The sequence below is a fragment of the Athene noctua genome, chromosome 28, assembly GCF_965140245.1.
Source record: "Athene noctua chromosome 28, bAthNoc1.hap1.1, whole genome shotgun sequence".
Taxonomy (NCBI): domain Eukaryota; kingdom Metazoa; phylum Chordata; class Aves; order Strigiformes; family Strigidae; genus Athene; species Athene noctua.
Genome location: NC_134064.1, coordinates 4739220 through 4759515, shown reverse-complemented (window position 1 = coordinate 4759515; position 20296 = coordinate 4739220). Strand labels below are relative to the sequence as shown.

At 62.2% G+C, this 20296-nt stretch overlaps 2 protein-coding genes across 7 annotated transcripts in view; both read left to right on the top strand.

Annotated features, from left to right (window-relative positions):
* The window catches only part of PPP3CC (protein phosphatase 3 catalytic subunit gamma), a 34812-nt gene extending 28704 nt beyond the window's left edge, over nt 1-6108 (top strand). For both annotated transcript variants that reach the window (XM_074928449.1, XM_074928450.1), the window contains 4 exons: nt 473-554; nt 1455-1552; nt 4247-4276; nt 5616-6108. In XM_074928449.1, the coding sequence (XP_074784550.1) occupies nt 473-554; nt 1455-1552; nt 4247-4276; nt 5616-5794 (389 nt within the window). In that variant the 3' untranslated portion in view covers nt 5795-6108. The remainder of the gene's footprint in view (nt 1-472; nt 555-1454; nt 1553-4246; nt 4277-5615) is intronic.
* A 4379-nt stretch (nt 6109-10487) lies between these two features.
* SORBS3 (sorbin and SH3 domain containing 3) lies at nt 10488-20053 on the top strand. 5 transcript variants are annotated; one of them, XM_074928445.1, is made up of 20 exons: nt 10488-10675; nt 11928-11994; nt 13206-13343; nt 13459-13564; nt 13641-13867; nt 13965-14028; nt 14099-14240; nt 14349-14442; nt 14533-14574; nt 14693-14779; nt 15813-15868; nt 16798-16922; nt 17006-17085; nt 17184-17230; nt 17351-17465; nt 17576-17701; nt 18698-19138; nt 19232-19311; nt 19401-19507; nt 19600-20053. In XM_074928445.1, the coding sequence occupies exons 1-20, from the start codon at nt 10662-10664 to the stop codon at nt 19659-19661; spliced, it is 2220 nt and encodes a 739-aa protein (XP_074784546.1). In that variant the 5' UTR covers nt 10488-10661; the 3' UTR covers nt 19662-20053. The 5 variants fall into 5 exon arrangements, with proteins under 5 accessions (XP_074784546.1, XP_074784547.1, XP_074784545.1 ...); XM_074928446.1 differs by having other exon boundaries at nt 11892-11994; nt 13519-13564; XM_074928444.1 differs by having other exon boundaries at nt 11892-11994.
* The last annotated feature ends 243 nt before the right edge of the window (nt 20054-20296 follow it).

The following is a 20296-nucleotide window of genomic DNA, read 5'->3' as shown; positions in this document are numbered from 1 at the left end:
CCAGCCGTTCACTGTGCGTGTTGGATGCCAAAGCTGATGCTTGCGTGACACTCCTCCCCGCGGCGAGCACAGCCCGGTGTCTGCAGTGTTCATCCGCAGTCAGATTCGTCAGTGTTCTGCCTTGCAAAACTGTGTCTACATGGCTGAGTCATTTGTGTTACATCCTGTGTAGTGTGATCAAACCTGGTGAGCTTCGAACGAGACCTACCCGATCCGTTTCCTTTGGTGGTTCTACTCTCTTTAGACCTTTTTTTAAGTCCGTGTGTCATCTCGTTGGTGTTGCCCTTCTCGCTGCCATCCCGACCGCCATCCCTCTCAGCACTGTTCTCAAGAGTGTAGCTGTGAATCTGTAAACCATGATTTCTTTTCCTGGAGTCAGGCAGGTGTTTCATACTGACATCACCTGTGCCTGGAAAGCAGGAAACCTTAAACATGCTGCTGTTTTGTTTGGTTTTTTTTTTCTCTCCTTAAGGTGGGACAACAGTCCGTAAAGAAATCATCAGGAATAAGATTAGAGCCATTGGGAAGATGGCACGTGTCTTCTCAGTTCTTCGGTAAGGAAGCAGCTGGTGATTTAGGGTCTGGGTTTCATTTGGGGTGTGGATAACGGGTGACGTTGGTCAGGGTGCACCAGGCAGGCAGAGTCCTGTGGAGGAAGAAAAAAAAACAACAAAACTTTACGAGTCTCTTGCTTCAGAGCGGCTGGCAGAGGCTTGAGGTGGTGGTTTCTGTGTGCCGGGCGGGCTGACTCTCTCAGAAACCTCCACCTCAAGCACTGGCACCTTTTACAGAATCCCAGAATCATCCGGGTTGGAAAAGCCCTTGCAGCTCCTCCAGCCCAGCCGTGACCCTCACCCTGACCGTTCCCAACTCCCCCAGATCCCTCAGCGCTGGCTCAGCCCGACTCTTCAACCCCCCCAGGGATCCCGGGGACTCCCCCCTGCCCTGGGCAGCCCATTCCAACGCCCAATAGCCCCTTCTGCACAGAAATCCTTCCTCAGAGCCAGCCTGACCCTGCCCTGGGCAGCTTGAGGCCATTCCCTCGGGGCCTGGCGCTGGGGCCTTGGCTCCAGAGACTCATCCCCCCTCTCTGCCCCCTCCTGGCAGGGAGTTGCAGAGGGCCAGGAGGTCTCCCCTCAGCCTCCTCTTCTCCAGACTGAACCCCCCCAGTTCCCCCAGCCGCTCCCCAGCAGACCTGTGCTCCAGACCCTGCCCCAGCCAGCAGAAACGCTGCTGCTGAGGTGTATTTAACCCTCCCTGGGTGCATTTGCTGAGCCGTAGCTGGTGTGTCGTGGCTGAGGGAGCAGAGGGCCCGTGTTCGGGAGGCCCAGCAGGTCCGTGGTCAGCACGGGGCAGACTCTGGTTTCAGGACGTTCGCCGCTAACAGTCGCGTGGACCGAAACAACCGTCGTGTTCATCTCTCAGTAACCGGCTGCGTTGCCTTTTCTTTGCAGAGAGGAGAGCGAGAGCGTGCTGACTCTCAAAGGCCTGACTCCCACAGGTACACTGCCCCTGGGGGTGCTCTCAGGGGGGAGGCAGACCCTGCAGACCGGTGAGTACGGACCATCCTCTGCTGTTTCATACCTGGCCCCTCAGCTGCCCCAAAAACCGTTCCGTCAGTTCCCGTAGGCGTGCTTCAGGGTGCCAGGGGACCCGAGAGATGCTTCAGGCCCACGGGGAGGAAGGATTCAGAAATAGGAAAAAGCAGAAATGTAGGTGGGGATGTGGAGAGCCTTCCAAGATGTCCCTGTGTAGCCTTGAGGAAGGGAAAAAAAAAAAAAAAAAAAAAAAGACAACAAACAGCACCCTGCCTAAAGCATGTGTATTGCTTCATTGTATGTTTCTGCAGCAATTTTTATCATTTATTTCCCTTCTAACGCTGCATGTTGAGCATCCTCTGCCTCACCTCCCTGCTGCTGCTGTGTGATGGCCTATATGAGCGTAATAGTAAACACACCTGCTTGCTGCTGCTTCATTAAACAAAACCCTCTCCATTTTTGACCCTATAAAGTTGTGAATCCCAAGCTGAGGAAGCTTAGATTTAGTTAAAGGAAGGAGATTCTTCCAGGCCTGTATTTTGCATCTTAAGGCTTCGCTCAGCCCCCTGGTTTTGATCTGATTTTGGAGGTTTCTTTTCCGTGCTTGCTGGCAAATAACTTTGCTCCCTCTCTGAGCAGCCAACTGCTCTCTCCTAGGAGTGTGCTGCGAGCGAGCCGCCTGCTCTCAACTCGCAGGGCAGAGAGATTGGCTGATGGTCAGGGAATGAGTTATCATAGTAACATGTGTCCCCAGAGGGAATCCTGTAATCTAGTGTTTTAATCCTTTCCTACCGCCAGCCTTTGAATGCTGGCACCTCACCAGCCTGCTTTCCCCTTCCTACCAGCGCTGGGTATTTCCTGCAGGCTCAGGAGAGGGCTCGTTCAGGGATTGCCTTGCCTAGATTAAATAGTTCACAAGGGAGAAATGTGTAAATATTGCTGCCCGCTCCTGGGGTGGGGAGGATGCGGTATCGCTCCCAAACCCATGGGTTTCTCTGCTTGCAGAGGAGCGTGATTTTTATGATTTTTTTTTTTTTTTTTTTTTTCTAGCAGCCCTAATGGTTTCTGTCGCCCCAGTTCTGGTGCAGGCACAGGAACAGAGCCTGAGTGGGAAGGCGGCTGCTGCAGCTCGGCAGCTCCTCGCTCGTGGTGCTGCAGCTTTGCCCCCGTAGCTGAGAGCTCAGGTCGTGCTGCGACGCTCTCCTGCACTTTCCCCTCTCAGGGTGGGGATCCTCTCAGGGGCTACCAGGCAGCTCCCCCCCAGGAAAGGAGCTGAGATTTGGGTGTTTTCCCCGTCAGGGCAACCAAGCTGGACCGTTGCTGCTGCCTTACCCAACCCTGCCTGCCGCCGCCTCCTGTGGCCGTGGGCTTCCTGCCCCTGCTGCTCCCGGCACCCCGTGCTCTCCTCAGCAGCACCCCGCTTTTTTGTGCCCCTCTCGTGCTCCTTTCCCCGTTGTTCCTCCTTCTCTCACCCCTTCCCCTTCCCCTCGTCCCTTCGCCTCGTGCCCTCTGCTCACAGCAGCCTCCTGGTGAATGTACAGGCGCTCCTTTGGCAGCTGTGCTGGGAGCCCGTCTGCTCGGAGGGGAGAGGAGGGGACTGCCCCCCTTTTGGGGTGCTTCTGCACCCTGAAAGAGGAGAGATGGGGCTGCAGGTAGCAGCGACAGGGCCCCTTCCCTCTCTGAGCCTCCTGCCAACCTCTGGCAGCACAGCTTAGCAAAATCAACTGAGTAAAGTCACTGAATGTGGAGCAAAAATGTTCAGCCACGACTCCGTCCTTCCTCTGTGGCCTCTCAAGGACCACGTGGCTTTTGTATTGTGTCCAAAGCAAAAAACTGATGTTCTGAGGCTAAAAGTGGGGGATCTATTCTAGGGAAGGACCTCCTCCCAGATGTTGAGGCAGGGACTACCAAAACTTGGACAGCTGCTGCAGCACATTTAAGAAGGGGGACATTGCTCAGCTTTATGGTGCCTTGTTGCTTGGTAACACTTTTAGGAGGTGGAGCTGAAGCCAAACTGAATTTGAAGCATCAGCCTTTTTTTTTTTTTTTTTTTTTTTTGGTTAGAATTCAAGGCATCAGGAGCAGAGCGACCTGGTATCTGCTGGTGCCTGCCCTCCCCCAGAGAACAAACTGCCCTTCTCGTCCCCCGGGGTCACTTCCCTTACGTGGCTCTGGTGGTTGGGGCTTTGCTTTGGGCTGAATTCCACCTAATTTACCTTCTGAAGGTGGCCAGGGTGCCCTAGAGCCACCAAAGTGGGAGCAGGGAGGCTGGAAATGCAGGTGAAGACCCAGAGCTCAGTCTGAGACTATCCCTGTCCTTGCCGGGGGCCGCCTGCGCGCCCGAACCCTCCAGCACACGCGGCAGAAAACCGTCTCTCTGCTTCTCTCTCTTTATCTGCGTGACGAGTCCAGCGGACGCGAGGAAAGGAGACTCCCCCGTGCCAGTGCTCGGCAGACACTGAACCTGCGGGAGTCCCTTTTCAGCCTTCCTCTCAAGCTCCTGTCACCTTTTTTTTTTCTTTTTTTTTTTTTTTTTTTTCCCCCTCTTGCCAGTTGGTTTTGATTACGGTCGTCTCCACCGGGGCTGGGAGGCTGTGGGCTCTGCGTTCGCAGCAATGATGTTAGATCACTCACTGTCACTTTTTTTTTTTTTTTTTTTTTTTTTTCTGTCTTCATTTTTTGCATGCCACTGTTCTTCTGTATTGCAGCCACAGTAGAAGCGGTAGAGGCACGGGAAGGTATGGCTAGAATCCGGCGAGAGACTCAAATCATCTCTGTGTGTGCGTGCGCTAATTTTAAAGAGCTTTATCAGCCTTATGGAAGCTTTTTACTCTTGCATCACCAGAAGTGGGGGAGGATGGGCCCCTGCTGGGAAGCAAAAAAATACACAGTGGGCTGCTTCAAGTCTATTTTAGCCTTAGCGAGGCTATTGCTTCGTGCGATACCGTTATTCCCAGAGTGCCCTCTCGAGACCTCGGGGCGTTGGGGTCCTGCGATCTGATCTCAGCTGCCTCGTGGCTGAGCTCATCCCCTGGGTAACTCGATCCGGCGAAGGCCGCCAGCACGCTCGGTCAAAAATCATCTAGAAAACGGCAGATCACGAGGCTCTGATGTCATCCTTGCCTTCCCCACACGTGGGCCGAGGTGGTCCCAGTGGGGAGGAGCAGTTTTCACCCTGTAGTTCGTGTAGAAAGAGATTCCCGGGGTGATGGCCTGGGGAGGTTTTTCTCCTCGATATCTCCATTCAGCTCCTGATAAATGGGGCCGTACCTCTGCGAGTGAACTTTCTGATTGCCGAGGGAAGTTGATTTGTAACGCAGCCAAGTCCTCGCTAAAAACATTTGGTACAACCCCCCCTTTTTTTTTTTTCTTATCTGTAATACGTAGAAGTCAAACATTTGGTCCGTATCATCACTGCAAGGATGATCTACTCGGCCTTGTAGTGATGAAACGGGGATACGCCCGCCCTTGGTGGGATTTTGTCCCTCCTGAGGCTGCCTGTGCGTCTCCTGGTCATGCAAGAAGCGTTGCATTTGCGACCCGAGGACTAGCAGTTTCCCTCTCCTGGTGTTGCAGTGTGTGGTTTTTGTGTCGGAGTGGAAGCCTTGTGGTGGTGTCTTTGTCGTGTTGTTTTTGGGTTTGCCTTTTTTTTTTTTTTTTTAGTATCGTGTTTTTTCAGCTTTGAAAGTTTCCTGAGATTTCCCTGTCTGGGGACATTGAGCACTTGTCTGGTCTTCCAAGTTCCTGCTGCTAAAGTATTCAGAGAGAGATTTAGGGAGCAGAGCAAGTCGCTGCGGTCTGGGTGCTGCAATTTGCTGCTGTGACTTAGCACGGTCCAACTCCCCAGCTGCACCGTGGTCCCTAAAAACCACAGCAAAGCCAAAAAAAAAAAAAAAAAAAAAAAAAAAATCACCTACAGACCCATCTCGTGGTTCCCACAGCCAGACACGTGCTTTCTGTCACCCCGACCCTGTCCCGTGCGTGTCTGCCGTGTGCTAAAGGGCTCCCGTCCGGGCGCCTGTGACTCAGACTGACTTTTTTTTTTTTTTTTTTTTTTCTGGGCCTTTCTCTCCGCAGCCATCCGCGGGTTTTCGCCGCAGCACAAGATCCGCAGCTTCGAAGAAGCCCGAGGGCTGGATCGCATTAACGAGCGCATGCCCCCCCGCAAGGATTCACTGCACTCAGACGGGCCCGTGAACTTGGTAACCTCAACAAACTCTGCGGACAAGAACGGCACAGGGAAGAAAGCCCAGTAACGCTCCGAGCGCCCAATCTGCACCACTAAAGGATCCAAAACTTAATGAATTTTATTTATTTATTATTGGGGTGGGGTGGGGGCAGGGGAGAAACCAACTTCACCTGGAGGCACGTTCATAATCCAGTTTGCATCCGTTCTGTAAGAAAGGTGACCATTTTGTAATTTTTTTATTTATGTTCAATATATAAAAAGTCCATCTTTTTTTAATTTAGAAACCAATCTAACTGCTAGTGCATATATGAAGTGTTGTGATGTACAGCTGACCTCCACGAGAGGCAAACCTCTGCGGGGGGATTAAAAGAAACAAAAACAGTCCCAGGCAACTTGGGTCGTTGACTTTGGTACAATTCTAAGTTAGCCTGTGCTTTCAAAAGCAGGTCCTTCCGTTGAAGATAGGGTTGGTTTGGTTTTTCCTTTCACAACTGTCTCCTTCCCAGAGTTTGCTGTTGGTTTTGTTTTTTTTTTTTTCTTCAACTTCTTGCCAACCTGCATCTGCTGCTTTAGCAAACGATTCTGTGGAAGGCACCTGGCTGGGATCCGCTCCTCTTCCCGAGGTGACACCTAAAATATTTGGGATTAGCTCGAAAGGGCTCCGGCCTGTCAGACCCAGCGCCTTTTCCTGCAGTAATTCAGTTTTATTCCGGTGGAGCCCCGGGCCAAACCTCCCTCCTCAGAAGGGGAAGGGGGGGGCGGGAGAAGCGCTGCCCCTTGTCGCAGCAGTTCCCGAAGCTCCGGCCCTGCGGGCTCGGCGCGGCAGAAATCCCGCTGGGAATCCCTCTGATTCAGAGCAGAGGAATTCTTGCCAGTCTCTAGCGAGCAGCCGCTCTTTGGGAAATCTGCAGGGCCTCAATTTTAAAAGGGAAAATAAGGGAATGATTTACAACCTGCGGACAGAAACCCCTCCCTGCTACCGCCGTCACATACTGCAGAGCCCGGGGCGCATTCCCCTGCGCCCGGGCTCTTGAAACTCAGCCCTTGCTGATCGGTATTTGAGCGGTGGGAGACCAAATCCAGCTCCACTAAGCCACCACCGCCTCCCAGTCATCCAACACGCCTCTTGGGGAGGAGCGTTTTGCCTTCTGCAGACGACTTGTGCTTCCCGTGGTGGCCAGTGGCCATTCCCAAGGGACTATCGGCCCTTCCCGGTAGCCGGAGGGGGTTTGCCGCCTTGTGATAAAGATTTAGGGAAGGTTTAGTGACGGTGCTGCTCGGTTTTGTGGAGATGGGGCTTGTTGGCCAACAGCTTTGTGAAAAAAATCCCCCAGGTTGGGAAGCGTGTCCCTCCGTCAGCTGCGGGGAGGGGGGGGCTGGGGGGAGGATGGTTTTAGGGAGGTTGGCAGGTAGGAGAGCTGAGTGGATCTGGCAGAAATTTTTGTGCAGTGCTGGAGAGGGAGGGGGATCTCCCGGGGACAGGAGGGTTTCCAGAGGACGCCCTCTTGGCCGCGTGGAGGGTTTTGAAGCTCGGATTTGTTAAGCAGAGCCTCGTTCTTTCACTTGGACCTGGGCTGAGGGTTGAAAAAGGATTTTGTGAGGTTCCTGTTCGGTCGCTTCCCTTCCCCGCGTGTCATTTGAGCCGCGGCCGCCTCCTGTGCTTGCACAGTCGGAGCAGCAGCTTTCCCTGCCAGCGTTCCCTCCTTGTCCGACCGAACCGTTCCGCTTTCTCCGAGCAAGGGCAGCAGGTGAGCGGGCTGAGCCTCCAAGACGGGACCTTGGCCACCCCCTTCTCCGGGTCTCGCTCTCTTCCCTTTGTGCTCCGGCCCTGAGCTTGCGATTCCAGCCACAGAGGGTAACAGCAACTTTGCAGGAAGCTTTCAAATTGTCTTAGAATCATACGTCACTTAATTTCACGCCAGCTATTTAGGAAACTGTATCCGTGAGCAGACCACTGGGTTTTTTCACAAGAGACTTTTGAGTCGCATGCCTCCACTTTTTCTTTTTTTTTTTTGTTTTTTCTTCCCCCTTCCCTCCCCCCCCCCCCTTTTTTTTTTTTTTTTTACACGCCCACCGCTTTCGCAAAAAGTGCGAGATGTTTTGAGCAAGCTTCTCTAACCCCATATGAGGCGTGGGGGGGCCAATTGCCTTTGTCTGTGAGTATTTCTTCTGTTTTTTCACGGCATCCTTTCGGAAACGCAGTGAGCCCGTGTGTGGTATCTTGCTCTGAGAGCGCAAAGGTGCTGCCCGTGCATGTTGGGGCATGTTGTTCTGACCCAGGCTGGGAGTCTCACCCAAGCACCAGTTTGTAGTCGGGAGCTTTGGGATGGGTGCTACTGGGGTGGGGGGATGCTCGTACCCCGAGTCTGGCGGCACAGGGCTTCGGGGTGGGGGGGGGGGTGTGTTTCAGCAGGGACCGTCCTTTTGCGGAGGGGGATTTGCTTTGTTCTCGTGGTTCTTCTCGTTCTCTGCTCGCCCCAAAACCCCTTCGGCCCTTTGTGCTTGGCGATTTGTGAGGAGCTGTCACCCACCCCCCCAAAAAAAAAAAAAAAAAAATCGCTGGAGGTGTGTGTTGCCAAAAAACATCCCCGTGGCTTTGGGGGAAGGGGGGGGCACAGCTTCCAGCTTCCCCCAGGAGGGGCCGGTGCCCCTCGGGGAAGGGGGTGGATGTTGGTGTTCAGGGGTGATGCTAAGGGCTGGATGTTGGGGTGTCCCCCCCCTCCCGGGAGCCGGGTGGCACCTGGCACGTATGGATGCCATACTGCCAGGCCAGGCGCGGGCTCCCGTTGCTGTAGCAACGCTGGTGCTGGGGGGGGGTGTGTGTGTGTGTCCCCCAACCTTCCCTTGAGTTCCCGAGGGGGTGAGGAGCAGCGATGGGGTGCGTGGGTGCTAATTACCCCCTCGATTGATTAAGGCTCATCGGTGTAACCCTGTGGGTGCTGGCGGCCCTGCCAAGCGTGCCCCCCCCCTTGCTGGGAAGGAGCCCCATCCCCTCTCCCCCAGCTTTTGGGTGACGAAGGCCTCGGAGCAGAGGCTGGCAGCCACTTAGCGAGGTCCCTCACTCATCCCTGCCCCCATCCCCGCCACAGCTAAACAAAACAAAAAAAAGCCAGAAATAAGCAGATTTTTTTTAAATTTTTTTTTTTTCTTCCCCTCGCATCCCTCCTCCTTTCCCCCTCTGCCCCTGCAAAGCCAGCGCCCGTCTCAAGCCCCTCATCTCAGAGCTCCGGCCCGTCCCTTTCCCTCCCTGGCTACCACCCGGAGCTTGGCTAACGGGACTCGGGGAACACAAGCCAAGGAGCCCGCCTGGCCCGGGGGCCAGCCCAGCCGCCTCCTCCGCAGGCCGGCCTCGCAGCCTGGGTTTTTTTTTTGCATGTTATAGCAAGGTGCATGTAACAAGGAGGGGAGTCAGCAATGGGTCGGGTGGTGGGTTGAGTTCAAAGCTTTATTTTTTTTTTTTTTTTAATTTTATTTTATTTTTAATTTTTTTTTGGCGTTGGGAGAACCTCTTGCTGCCCGTGCTGGCCCAGGAGCCTGGTGAGGCGCTCGGGCACAGCTCCGAGCTCGGTGTGGTGGCAGGGATGGGTGGGGGCCCCCCCCCGGCCTCTGCCAGGGAGGACCTGAAGCCCCACGGGACACGTGCTGGGTGCAGTGATGGTGATTTTAGGGTTCTCGATGCTGAAGGATCATACGCCCGTTGCCTGGAGACTGCCTCCTTTTTTTTTTTTTTCTTGCTTTTTTTTTTTAGTTACGTTTAAAGGAGAAAAAAAAAATGGTGAAAATGTTATTTATTGGCAGAAATTATTTAATATAATTTTTTTTTTTGTGAACAAGGAATGAATTTGTTAGAACTGTCTTAATGTAAATTGGAAGTCATCTTTAAGGAGAAAAAAAAAAAAAAAGTTAAAAATTGACACAGTCACTCGGCTCCACTATGGTTTATTTTGGGGTGCGCTGGGGTGCCTGGCTCCTGGAGCGGGGGGCACGGCAAGGAGCCCCAGGGGAGCTGCCTGGGGGAAGGAGGAGGGGTTTAGGGTCTGTTCTACAGCCTCTGCCTTGCTCAGGGCCCCTCTCCGGGCCGGGGCAGCGCCAGCCGGCGTCTCCCAACCTCCCCGGCACGTCGGCACTTGTGAAGTCGCTCCCGGGCGCTGTTGTTGGAGACTCAGCTCCTTCCCCTCGCTCCTGCATCCTCCCAGCTGCTGGCTGAGTAAATAACCCTCCTCCCGCTGCCTTCCTGGGTGCCAGGAGGAAGAGGAGGGTAGTTGCCAGTTCTTGTTTCACCCCTCCCCGGTTCCTTCCTCGCCCTTCCTTGCCACAGACCGGGGCGGGCAGGCCTGGTGTCGGTGCTGGCTGGGCTCTGTCCCACCAGATTTTGGCGCCGACACGGATTCCTGCCCGGGGACCCCCCGGTCTGGGTCGAGCAGGGGGGCAGGGACCACCTCCTGGCTCCGGCATCACCTCCGGAGCTGGGGGCAACCTGCCTCCCACCTGTGGCTACCCCATCTGCCTTCCCCCTTGCCCGCTGCTTGGCTCAGCACCTCGCCCTCGAGTTCAGCTCGCCACGTGCCAACCAGTTGCCACCTCCCAGCCCCGCTGTGCCCGCAGCGGGACGGGCATCCCCCATCCCCAGCGGCCGGCCAAGGGAAATTCTCCGCTTTTCCCACCCATTTCCTGGATCTTTCCACCAAACCGGGAAACCACCAGCAACCAACTGGCTCCCCGGCCCTCGGTGTGGTCCCATGGACCCAGGGAGCATCCCTGGGCCTGGCCACGCGCTCCGGCCTGGCATCGCCGCGCTGAGCAAACAGGAAACACTCGCCCTTTGTTAATCCCGGCCCAGGCAGCGCGTTAAATATTTATCTGCGAGCGGAGGCTGGTGCTGGGAGGAGGCAGGGCCGGCGCTGGAGGCTGAACGCCCGCCTGGGGGACGGCGGATGGGGCCGTGGGGGTGAGTCCGGTCCCTGCCCAGGGTGGGGGACCCAGGGAGGGTGGGCAGGGATGGGGTCTAGACCCTCGCAGCGGGGTTTAACCCTTTTCCTCGGGGTTTTGTCCCCTCTGCCCTCGTCTCGGCGGCAGGAACCGGCTCCTGTCCCCAACCTGCTTTGTCCCTGTCGTGCGTGGGGGGAGCAGCCCCGTCCCCGCGGCTGTTGGACGGGGGCTGCGTCCTCCTGGGCCGTGGCAGCGGGGAGCGCCCCCGCTCCTGTCCCCCTTTGTCCCCCACCCGCTCCTGTCCCCGGGGGGGGAAGCGCTGCAGCCGGGCAGGGCTCGTGCCATCATCCCCTTCGTCCCCAGCAGCGGCTTTCGGGCTCAGCGCGGATCGAGGGGTGGCCGGTGGTCGGTGACAAAGCCACCATCCTGCCCCCCCACCCCCCCCCGCATCAGGTCCCGTGGGGGCAGAGGCCTGAGCTCACGCGGGAGCGCGTGGGACAGAGGAAGGGCCGGGGCTGCCCCGTTCCGGGGCTGTCAGCAGTTTCGGGGAGCGGCGAGAGCGGGAGCAGGAAGCGGGGCCGGTGGTGGAGGCTGGGACACGGGGATGAGGTGGGCGACGGGGCACCCACAGTGCTGGGGGTGGTAAATAGGGGTCCCCAGCGCCCAGACCCCCGCGGGATGAAGAGGATGGAGGGGATGGAGGGTCACCCATGGGAACGCGGGGACGCTGCATCCCGCGTGACCCCCCGTGCTGGGGTGTGGGGGGGCTGTGGCAGCACAGAGCCTCGCTCTACACCTCCACCAGGCACTTCCCTCCTCATCCTCCCCCCCCCCCCAAAAAAAAAAAACAACCCTCCAAGCCCTCGGCTCCATCCCGGCGGGGGGCTGGTGACACCGGGCTCGCCCCGTTTCGTAAGCGGGGGCCGAGCGCGCGGGAACGCGTGCGCGGGGCGTGGGATGAGTTCAGCCTCTTGGCTCCCATCCCTGGCTCCCATCCCTGGAAATGTCACTGGAAACTCTGAATGGGCCGGCCCCGCTCCAGAGCTGGGAGCACTGGGGGGGGGGGCAAAGAAGGGGGGGGGGGGGGGGGGGGTGAGAGCACCCCAGGGGGGCCGGGGCACCAGGGGAGGATGATGGCGGCTGCTGACCCAGCCGGGGGATGCTGCTGGGGGGGTTCTCGCTGCCGGCTGCCCGCGATGCGCTGAGCCCCCCCCCTTCTCCTTCCCCCGGCAAAGTTTGCGCTGTGCATTTTTCTTCCCCGCTGCTCGCAGCTCCGTCCCGCTCGCCGTGGGGCTCCCCGAGCCCCCGGCCCCCCCCGAGGCCGGCACCACCCAGGAGGTAAGAGCTGGCTGGGGGGCCGGTGAGGAATGGGGGGGGGGGGGGGTGATCAACGGGGACCCCAGGGGTCAGATTTTGGAGCCAATCTGTGGGAGCAGGATGGGGCTGAGCCCCAGGGGGCTGCAGGAGGGCACCGTGCTGGGAATGGAGTGGTTGGGGTGCCCTGGGAGGGGGGGGGGCGAGTCTGCACCCCACTTTCTGTGCCTCGGGGCAAGTCCTTCCCAGGGCCTCAGTTTCCCCACGTGGGGGGGGAAAATTGTTAATCGCAGCCTTGGGGGCTGCGGAGCCGCCGGCAGCATTGGGAGCTGGGGGGTCCCCACCTCAGTTTGCCCCCTGAGGTGGCACACAGGGCACCGTGCTGGGCTAGCAGCCCCCCCACTGGGCTCAGCACAGCCCCCCCGTATCACCTGTGAGTCCCAAGGCCGATGGGGACACTGGGGGACAAGCAAGGACACGGGTGTCCCCCGAAAGGCTCCCGGGGCTGCTCACCCCACACCGACACAGCCCCCCCGTGTCCCCGCATCAGTGCCGGGAGCGGTTACAGGGGGTCCCATCCCCGTCCCCCCCAGTTGCCCCCCACCCCGTGCTGGGCCCTGGCACCACGTTGAGTCACGGCGTCGCCCTCCCGGCGGGGTGGTGCCAGGCTCGGCCGCGCATTCCCGCCGCCTCTTCCCTCCTTCCCTTCTCCCTTCCCTGTTTGCGCTGCAGGGTGGGGAAATATTTCTGCCTTTTCGTGTTTCTCAGCCCCGGGGAGGCTCGGCCCTGGCAGCGCTCCCAGCCCGGCGCTGCCCGACGCCACGTGCCCCGGCGGGAGGGCACCGGGACGATGGGGCGAGGGGTGGCTCTGTCATCGCCCCGTCCCACCCTGGGGTGGTTTGTCCCCAAAGAACCCGGGGTGGGGGTCCAGGCGGGGGGGGGCGAGGGCCCGGGCCATGCGGGTTGTGCCCACGTGGAGAGCACGCGGGCCGCGGAGCCAGGGCCGGTTCTGACCCGGAACAGCCGCTTCCCCCGGCACCGCGAGGCTCCCCGAGCCGCCACCCGTGGTTGTCACCCCGCTGCGGCGTCCCCTAAAGAACAGGGGACAGTCGCCAGCGGTGGGGCTGGGCTGGGGCTCCCCAGACCCCCCAACTCCTCAGCAAAACCCGCCAGAGGGGAGGATCCGGCAGGCGGGGGCCGGGATGTGTCGTGAGCGCGGCCGCTTTCCCCCACAGGGCACGGGCACCCCCGGGGCACCGTCCCGGCACCCCACGGCCATGGCGGGCCGGCTCCTGCCCCCCGACACCGGCGTGGAGGACGTTCCCCCCTTCCACCCCCCACTGTGGGTGCCCCCGCCGCCCCCGGTGACGCGGGTGAGTGGGGCCAAAGGGCTGTTCCGTTCCCCCGGGGGGATTTGGGGAGCCGCCTCCATCCCTCTGCCACCGCCGCCGTGCCCCCCCCCGCGCCAGCCCCCTCCTTGTGCCGCAGGTGCCCGTCATCCGCCACCGCGGCTCCAACACGCTGAATTTCGACTTCCACCCCCCCCAGACCTGTGGCATGGCCGAGCACGGCCGGGTGACCCCCAGGAGCTCAGGTACCTGCCCCCCAGCACCCCCAGGGACACCCCCGTGGGCTCCCCCAGGGCTCCCCATCACTCGCCTCGTCCCCAGTGAGTGACTGGTACCAGACCTGGCCGGCCAAGGAGGCGAAAACACCCAACACCCCAGCACCCCCCGGCCCCATGCCTGGCCCCGGGGCTACGACCCTCGCTTGCCCGCGGCCACCGGGCTGGTCGGCCACTTGGACCAAGGACAGCAAACGGCGGGAGAGGCGCTGGGTGAAGTACGACGGCATCGGGCCGGTGGACGAGACGGGGATGCCCATCGCCTCGCGCTCGGTGAGTCGGGGGCACAGGGCTGGGGGTTCCCTCCCCCCCCAGAACGTAACCAAACACCCCCTCCCGCCACCCCCCCCGCCTCGCCGTGTCCCCGCAGAGCGTCGACCAGCCCCGCGACTGGTACCGCAGCATGTTCCGGCAGATCCACCGCAAGCTGCCGGGTGAGTCGCGGCGCCGCGGCACGGGACGACGTGACACGACACCCCCTCACCCCCTCCTCCGTCCCCGCAGAGCCGGACTGGGACACCCACCGCTGCCCCGCGGGTAAACGCAGCCCCTCACCCACCACAACGCCGCTGACCCCCCCCCAAAACCCACAGAGGAAGGGGCTGCCCCCGGCTGAGCCCCCCGGCGTGGCCAACGGGCTGGACTGGTGAGTGTGGCGCAGGACTGGTCCCCGGGGACCTGCCCCCAGTGGGTGCCCACAGGGTGGGGGGGCTCAGCTCCTCCTGGTCCCCCCCCCCCCCCAACCTTTCCGCAGGCCCAACTGGAGTGTCACCGGTGCCACCGCCGCGCCCGGCAGCATTTTTGACTACGAACCGGGGAAATTCTCGGTGCTGGAGCAGCCGTGGCAGGTGGGTTCTGGCACCCCCGGCACGGGCAGGGGGGGGGCAGCGGGTGCTGCGGTGGGTGCCCCCCTAACCAGCCCCTTGCCCTTTTTCCAGCCCCCGGCAGCCGTGCCGCCAGCGCGGGCTCAGCCCATCGAGGTAAGCTGTCGATAGAGGGGTCGGGGGGGTCCAGGGGGTGGACCTGGGGGGGTCTGGGTGCCCGTGGGGTGCAGGCAGTGCCAGGCTCCCCCCCCGCAGCCCCCCCCCGCCCGTGCAGGTGCTGCTGGAGCGGGAGCTGGAGCAGCTCAGCCAGGAGCTGGACGCGGACATGAGGGCCATGGAGAGGCGGCGGAGGCCCGGCCAGGTACCCCCCAGCATCCCCCACACCCCCCCGAGGCACCCTGGGGCTGGGTGGCCCCAAAGCGACACGTGGGGCTGGGGGTGAGGACATCCAGCTGTGCGGGCATCCAGCTGTGCGGGCATCCAGCTGTGCGCACAGCCCCCGGGCAAGGCTTGAGCGTGCGGGGTGGCAGGATGTGTACATGGCTGGGTGGGTGCACATCTGGATGCACGGGCACGTGGGTGGGTGCACATCTGGATGCAGACAGGGCCGGCCGCGTGCACATCTGGGTGTGTGCACAGCTGGATGCATGCACAGCTGGGTGCGGGCACGGCTGGGTGCGGGCACAGCTGGATGCACACCTGGAAAACTGCCCATCTGCACGTGGCTGGGCGTGCGCACATCTGCATGTGTGCACATCTGGATGCACACACGTGGGGTGGATGCGGGCACAGCTGGATGCGGGCATGGCTGGCTCTGTGCACATCTGGATACGTGCACACCTGGGTGAACACGCAGCTGGGTGCGTGCACATCTGCACGCATGCGTGGGTGGGTGCGTGCACAGCTGGACACGGGCACATCTGGATGCACACATGAGTGGATGTGGGCACACCTGGACGCACGCGCAGCCGGACACGGGCACATCTGGATGCACGCGCGGGTGGATGCGTGCACATCTGGCTGCGGGCACAGCCGGACACGGGCACATCTGGATGCACGCGCGGGTGGATGCGTGCACATCTGGCCGCGGGCACAGCTGGCTGCATCAACACCCGGGCTCACGCACACCTGGCCGTGTGCCTACCCGGGGGCGCACGCAGGGCTGGCTGCCCGCACATCTGGCTGCCCACCCCGCTGGCTGCCCGCACCTCTGGCCGCTCACACGTGGCCGTGGCCGTGGCCGCAGGACGCTAGGACCCGGTCTGCCCGCGCCGGCCGGCCGGCGGTTATTGGCGCAGCGCAGCCGGGAGCTGGACTCCTTCGCTTCCCGCGGAGACTCGGCCTCTTGGATGATTAATTTTTCTCTCCCACCCCCTCCCGCTCCTCTCCGGCAGAGCTCGGCGGCTGCTCCCACCGCTCGCTCCCCTGCTCCGGCCTCCCCGGCGCCTCGGTGAGTAGAGCTGCTGCTCCCCCCACCCCGAACCCCCAAATCTCGCCGTCCCGGGGCCGCACTCGAGGCGGGGGGGCAGCGGTGGGGGGCAGCGGTGGGACGGGGCCCCGTGCTGGGGTTAGGACGGGGAGGGAGGGGGGGACAGGCAGGACCAGCTCTTCATCCTCCCGGCTCCCACGGTGGGGTGGGGGTCCCCACGCGTCCCCCACGGTGCCGCTGGCCGTGTCACCCCCACCACGCCCCGTCACGGGTGGGTGACCCCAGTGGGTGGGACGGGGCGGGAACAGGGTGACCCTTTCCCCATCCGGCCCGTGCGGGGACACCGCGTCCCGGGGTTTGAGTCAGGCCCAGGGGAGGTGACAGCGGTTGGATTCCCACCGCCGTGTCCCCACCCGCCCCAGTCCATGTCCCCGCCGCCACAGGGAGGGGACAACTGCGCCAGAGGTTGCTGGAGCCCCCCCGGATGGGTCGAGCCCTCCAGAATATCCCCACAGCCCCCCAGCAGCAGGAGGAAAACAAACAAACCGAGCGCTCTGCTTCTTGTAGGACCTACCGTAACCCCCCAGGGGTGTGCGTGGGGGGCTGCAGGGTTGGCTGCCCCCCTCCCACTCGGGGTTGGGGGGGGAATTGGGGCTCTTTAAGTGCCCCCAGGAGCGGGGTTATCCATTAGCCCGGCGGCCCTCCCCGGCGCTCACTTGCTTCCTGCTCGGTGGCAGCGGGGACATCGGCAAACTTTGGACCCGTCCCGCTTGGCCGCCGCTGGGACGAGAGTCCGGGGGGGGCGCAGCCGGGGGACCCCAAAATCCTGGCGGCAGGAGATCCAGGGGTGCTGTCCCGGGAGGACGGCGGGGTTCGGAGCAGGGAGGGTGCGTGGCAGCGGGGGCTGGATGTGAGGCTCAGCCCTGCCCTGAGCCGCTGTCACCCCGCAGGAGTCCCCTGTCACCCCGCCGGCTGCAGAGCCCCCCCGGCACCCACCGCCCCCCCGCCGGCCCCGGCATGGAGCGGGGTGGCCTGGGGCTGGCTAGTGACCGGAGCCGTGCGGCCCCCGGCAGAGGTGAGCCCCCACCCCACACACAACCCGAGTCGTGCCACGGGGCACCCCGGCCCCACCGGCTGGTGACACCCCACTTCTCACAGACACCCTCAGAGCGGGGACCCTCCCCAGCCTCTCCGACTTGGGGGACCCCGTGGAGGCCGTCAGGCGGGAGGAGAAGAAGGTGAGGCCGGGATGGTCCCACCCCATCCGGGATAGGGGCAGGGGGGGGGGCTGGGATGGGGGACAGCCCCCCCTCAACCTCTCCTCCCCCCCCCCCAGATGAAAGCCGCTCGCCTCAAGTTCAACTTCCAAGCTGAGTCGCCCAAGTAAGCGACGGGGTCCCCGCTGGGTGTGGGGGGGACGGACCCGAGCGGCGGGAGTGGGGGGGTGTCAGCGCGTCCCCCCCGGCCCTGAGCCATGTCCCTGAGCGGGGGGGGGGTTTGCAGAGAGCTGACGCTGCAGAAAGGCGACATCGTCTACATCCACAAGGAAGTGGACAGGAACTGGCTGGAGGGGGAACACCACGGCCGCGTCGGCATCTTCCCCTCCAACTACGTGGAGGTGAGCGCGGGGGGGCTGCGGGGGGGCAGCGGGCTGCGGGAACCGGGGGCTGATCCTCACCCCTGTCTCTGTGTGTGTGTGTGTGTGTGTCCCCACACCCCCCCCCCAAGATCCTGCCCCCCACGGAGGTGCCCAAGCCCATCAAGGCGCCCACCATCCAGGTGCTGGAGTACGGCGAGGCCCTGGCGCTCTACAACTTCCGCGGGGAGCTGCCCGTGGAGCTCTCCTTCCGCAAGGTGCCGGGTCGTGCCACACCGTGCCGGGTCGTGCCGTGCCGTGCCATGCTGTCCCGCGTCGTGCTGTGTCGTATCGTGCCACGCCGTGCCATGGTGTGTCGTGTCATGCCATGCCACATTGTGCCGTGTCGTGATGTGCCGTGCCATGCCATGTTGTGTTGTGTCATGCTGTGCCACGTCGTGTCGTGCCACGTTGTGCCATGCCACGCCGTGCTGTGCCACGTCGTGTTGTGTTGTGCCATGTCACGCCGTGCTGTGCCATGCCGGGTTGTGTCGTGCCGTGCCATGCTGTCCCGTGTCGTGCTGTGCTGTATCGTGCCACGCCGTGCCATGGTGTGTCGTGCCATGCCATTTCATGTCGTGTCATATCGTGCCATGTCATGTCATGCCATGCCACGCTGTGCTGTGCCATGTTGTGTCATGTCATGCCATGCCATGTCATGCTGTGTCGTGCCATGCCACGACGTGCTGTGCCACGTCATGTTGTGTCATATTGTGTTGTGTCGTGCCGTGCCACGCTGTGCCATGCCAGGTTGTGTCGTGCTGTGCCGTATTGTGCCACGCCGTGCCATGTTGTGTCGTGTCATGCCATTTCATGTTATGTCATGTCGTGCCATGCCACGCTGTGCTGTGCCATGTTGTGTCATGTCATGCCATGCCATGTTGTGTTGTGCCGTGCCATGCCACATCGTGCCATGCCACGCCGTGCTGTGCCGTGTTGTGTCATGTCATGCCATGCCATGTTGTGTTGTGCCGTGCCATGCCACATCGTGCCATGCCACGCCGTGCTGTGCCGTGTTGTGTCGTGCCGTGCTGTGCTGTGCCATGCCATGCTGTGCCATGTTGTGTTGTGCCATGTCGTGCTGTGCCATGCTATCATGTGCCATGTCATGCCGTGTTGTGCCGTGCCATGCAATGCCATGCCGTGCCATGCCATGCCATGTTGTGTCGTGCCACGCCGTGCCACGCTAACCCATCCTCTCGTCCCCTCGGCAGGGTGAGCGGGTCTGCCTGGTGCGGCGGGTGGACGAGAACTGGTACGAGGGGCGCATCTCGGGCACCAGCCGTCAGGGCATCTTCCCCGCCACCTACGTGCAGGTGCTGAAGGAGCCGCGGGTCAAAGCCACGGCCGAGGACTTCCCCCCCTCGCCCGCCTCCGCCAGCCCCCGGGCCCCGGCCGGCTCCCCGTCCCTGCAGCGCTCCCCCGGTCCCCGGGGCCCCCCGCTTTCCACCGGCTCCCCCCGGGTGGCGGAGCGGGGGCCCGAGGAGGCCGGTGGGCACCCGGCTTCACCCCGCCACCTCGGCGTCACCTTCTCCCCTTCCCCAAATCTGCCCCGCGCCGGCGCCTCGAGCCCCTCACCGACCCCCGCCGGCCCCCCGCACCCTGCGGCCACCCAACCCCCGGAGCCGTGGCGCCCAGCCTGGTCCCCCGAGCCGGTGAGTGACCCCCAGCCCTGGCATCGTGCCCCAGCACCGCTGGGGATGGGGGTGCTGCTCCATAACGCTGCACCCATCCCCTCCCCACTGCAGTGCGCGGCCCCGGGGGCACCCACCAGCACCCACCCTGAGCCCGCCCCGTCCTACAACGGCTCCGAAATCCAGTGGACCCCGTAAGTAGGGCCAGGAGTGGCACCGTGGCGGGGTGTCCCCAGCTGGGGACCCGTGGTGGCCCGGGCTCCGGCCACGCTGTGTCTCGCAGGTACCGCGCCTTGTACCAGTACCGGCCCCAAAACGCCGACGAGCTGGAGCTGCTGGAGGGGGACCGGGTGGACGTCATGCAGCAGTGCGACGACGGCTGGTTTGTGGGTGCGTGGCACCGGGGATGGCCACAGGGACGGGGACACGTTGCCACCGCAGCCCCTCATCACCTCTCCTTGCCTTTGCCCCCTCCCTGCCAGGCGTGTCCAGGAGGACGCAGAAATTCGGCACCTTCCCCGGCAATTACGTGGCGCCGGTGTGAGAAGAGGAGCCCGGCCAGGGGTGTGGGGCCGGGGGGGTCCCCACTATCCCACCTCAGCCACCCCGCCGCGTCCCCTCCGTGTCCCCCCCGCCGGGGGCGAAGTGCCTCCAGCTCCCTCCCGCCCCTATGGGGCTGCCTCTAACAGGGACCAATCCCCCCCTGCGTGGGGGGGGTCTCCCCCACCCCAGTGCCTTAACCCGAGCCCTGCTCGCCGCTGCCCGGTGCCTTATTGCCCACTGTGGTGGCCGCACCTCTCCGGCCAGTGCCGGGGCAGCCTGGCTAGTGCTGGGCCTGACCATGACGGTTGTGACCCGAGACGCCAGGCCGGGGCCGTGCCACACTCCGGGGACTCACGTTTGCTTTGTGTCCACCCATCATTAAAGCTCAGCTCAACCCAAGGCCCAGCCTAGTGGTGCCGGGACGGGGGGGGCCCATGGGGAGCCATGGGGGGGGCTGCGTGGGGTGGCACGTGGTCCCCGTGGGGTGGGGGCTGCTGCGGGGCCACGGTGTGGGGTTATGGCGCTGCAGGGGGGCAGCAGCGGTGCCCGTGGGGCAGCAAGGGGCCGTGTGGGGCTGCAGCGGGGCTTATGGGGGTGCAGCGGGGCTGCAGCGGTGCCCGCTGGCGTTGCAGTGGC

Coding starts and splice junctions, on each gene's coding strand:
- SORBS3 (XM_074928444.1), top strand. Junction 19,139..19,231: donor CAGCCTGGTCCCCCGAGCCG/GTGAGTGACCCC, acceptor TCCCCACTGCAG/TGCGCGGCCCCGGGGGCACC. Junction 19,508..19,599: donor CGACGACGGCTGGTTTGTGG/GTGCGTGGCACC, acceptor CCTCCCTGCCAG/GCGTGTCCAGGAGGACGCAG.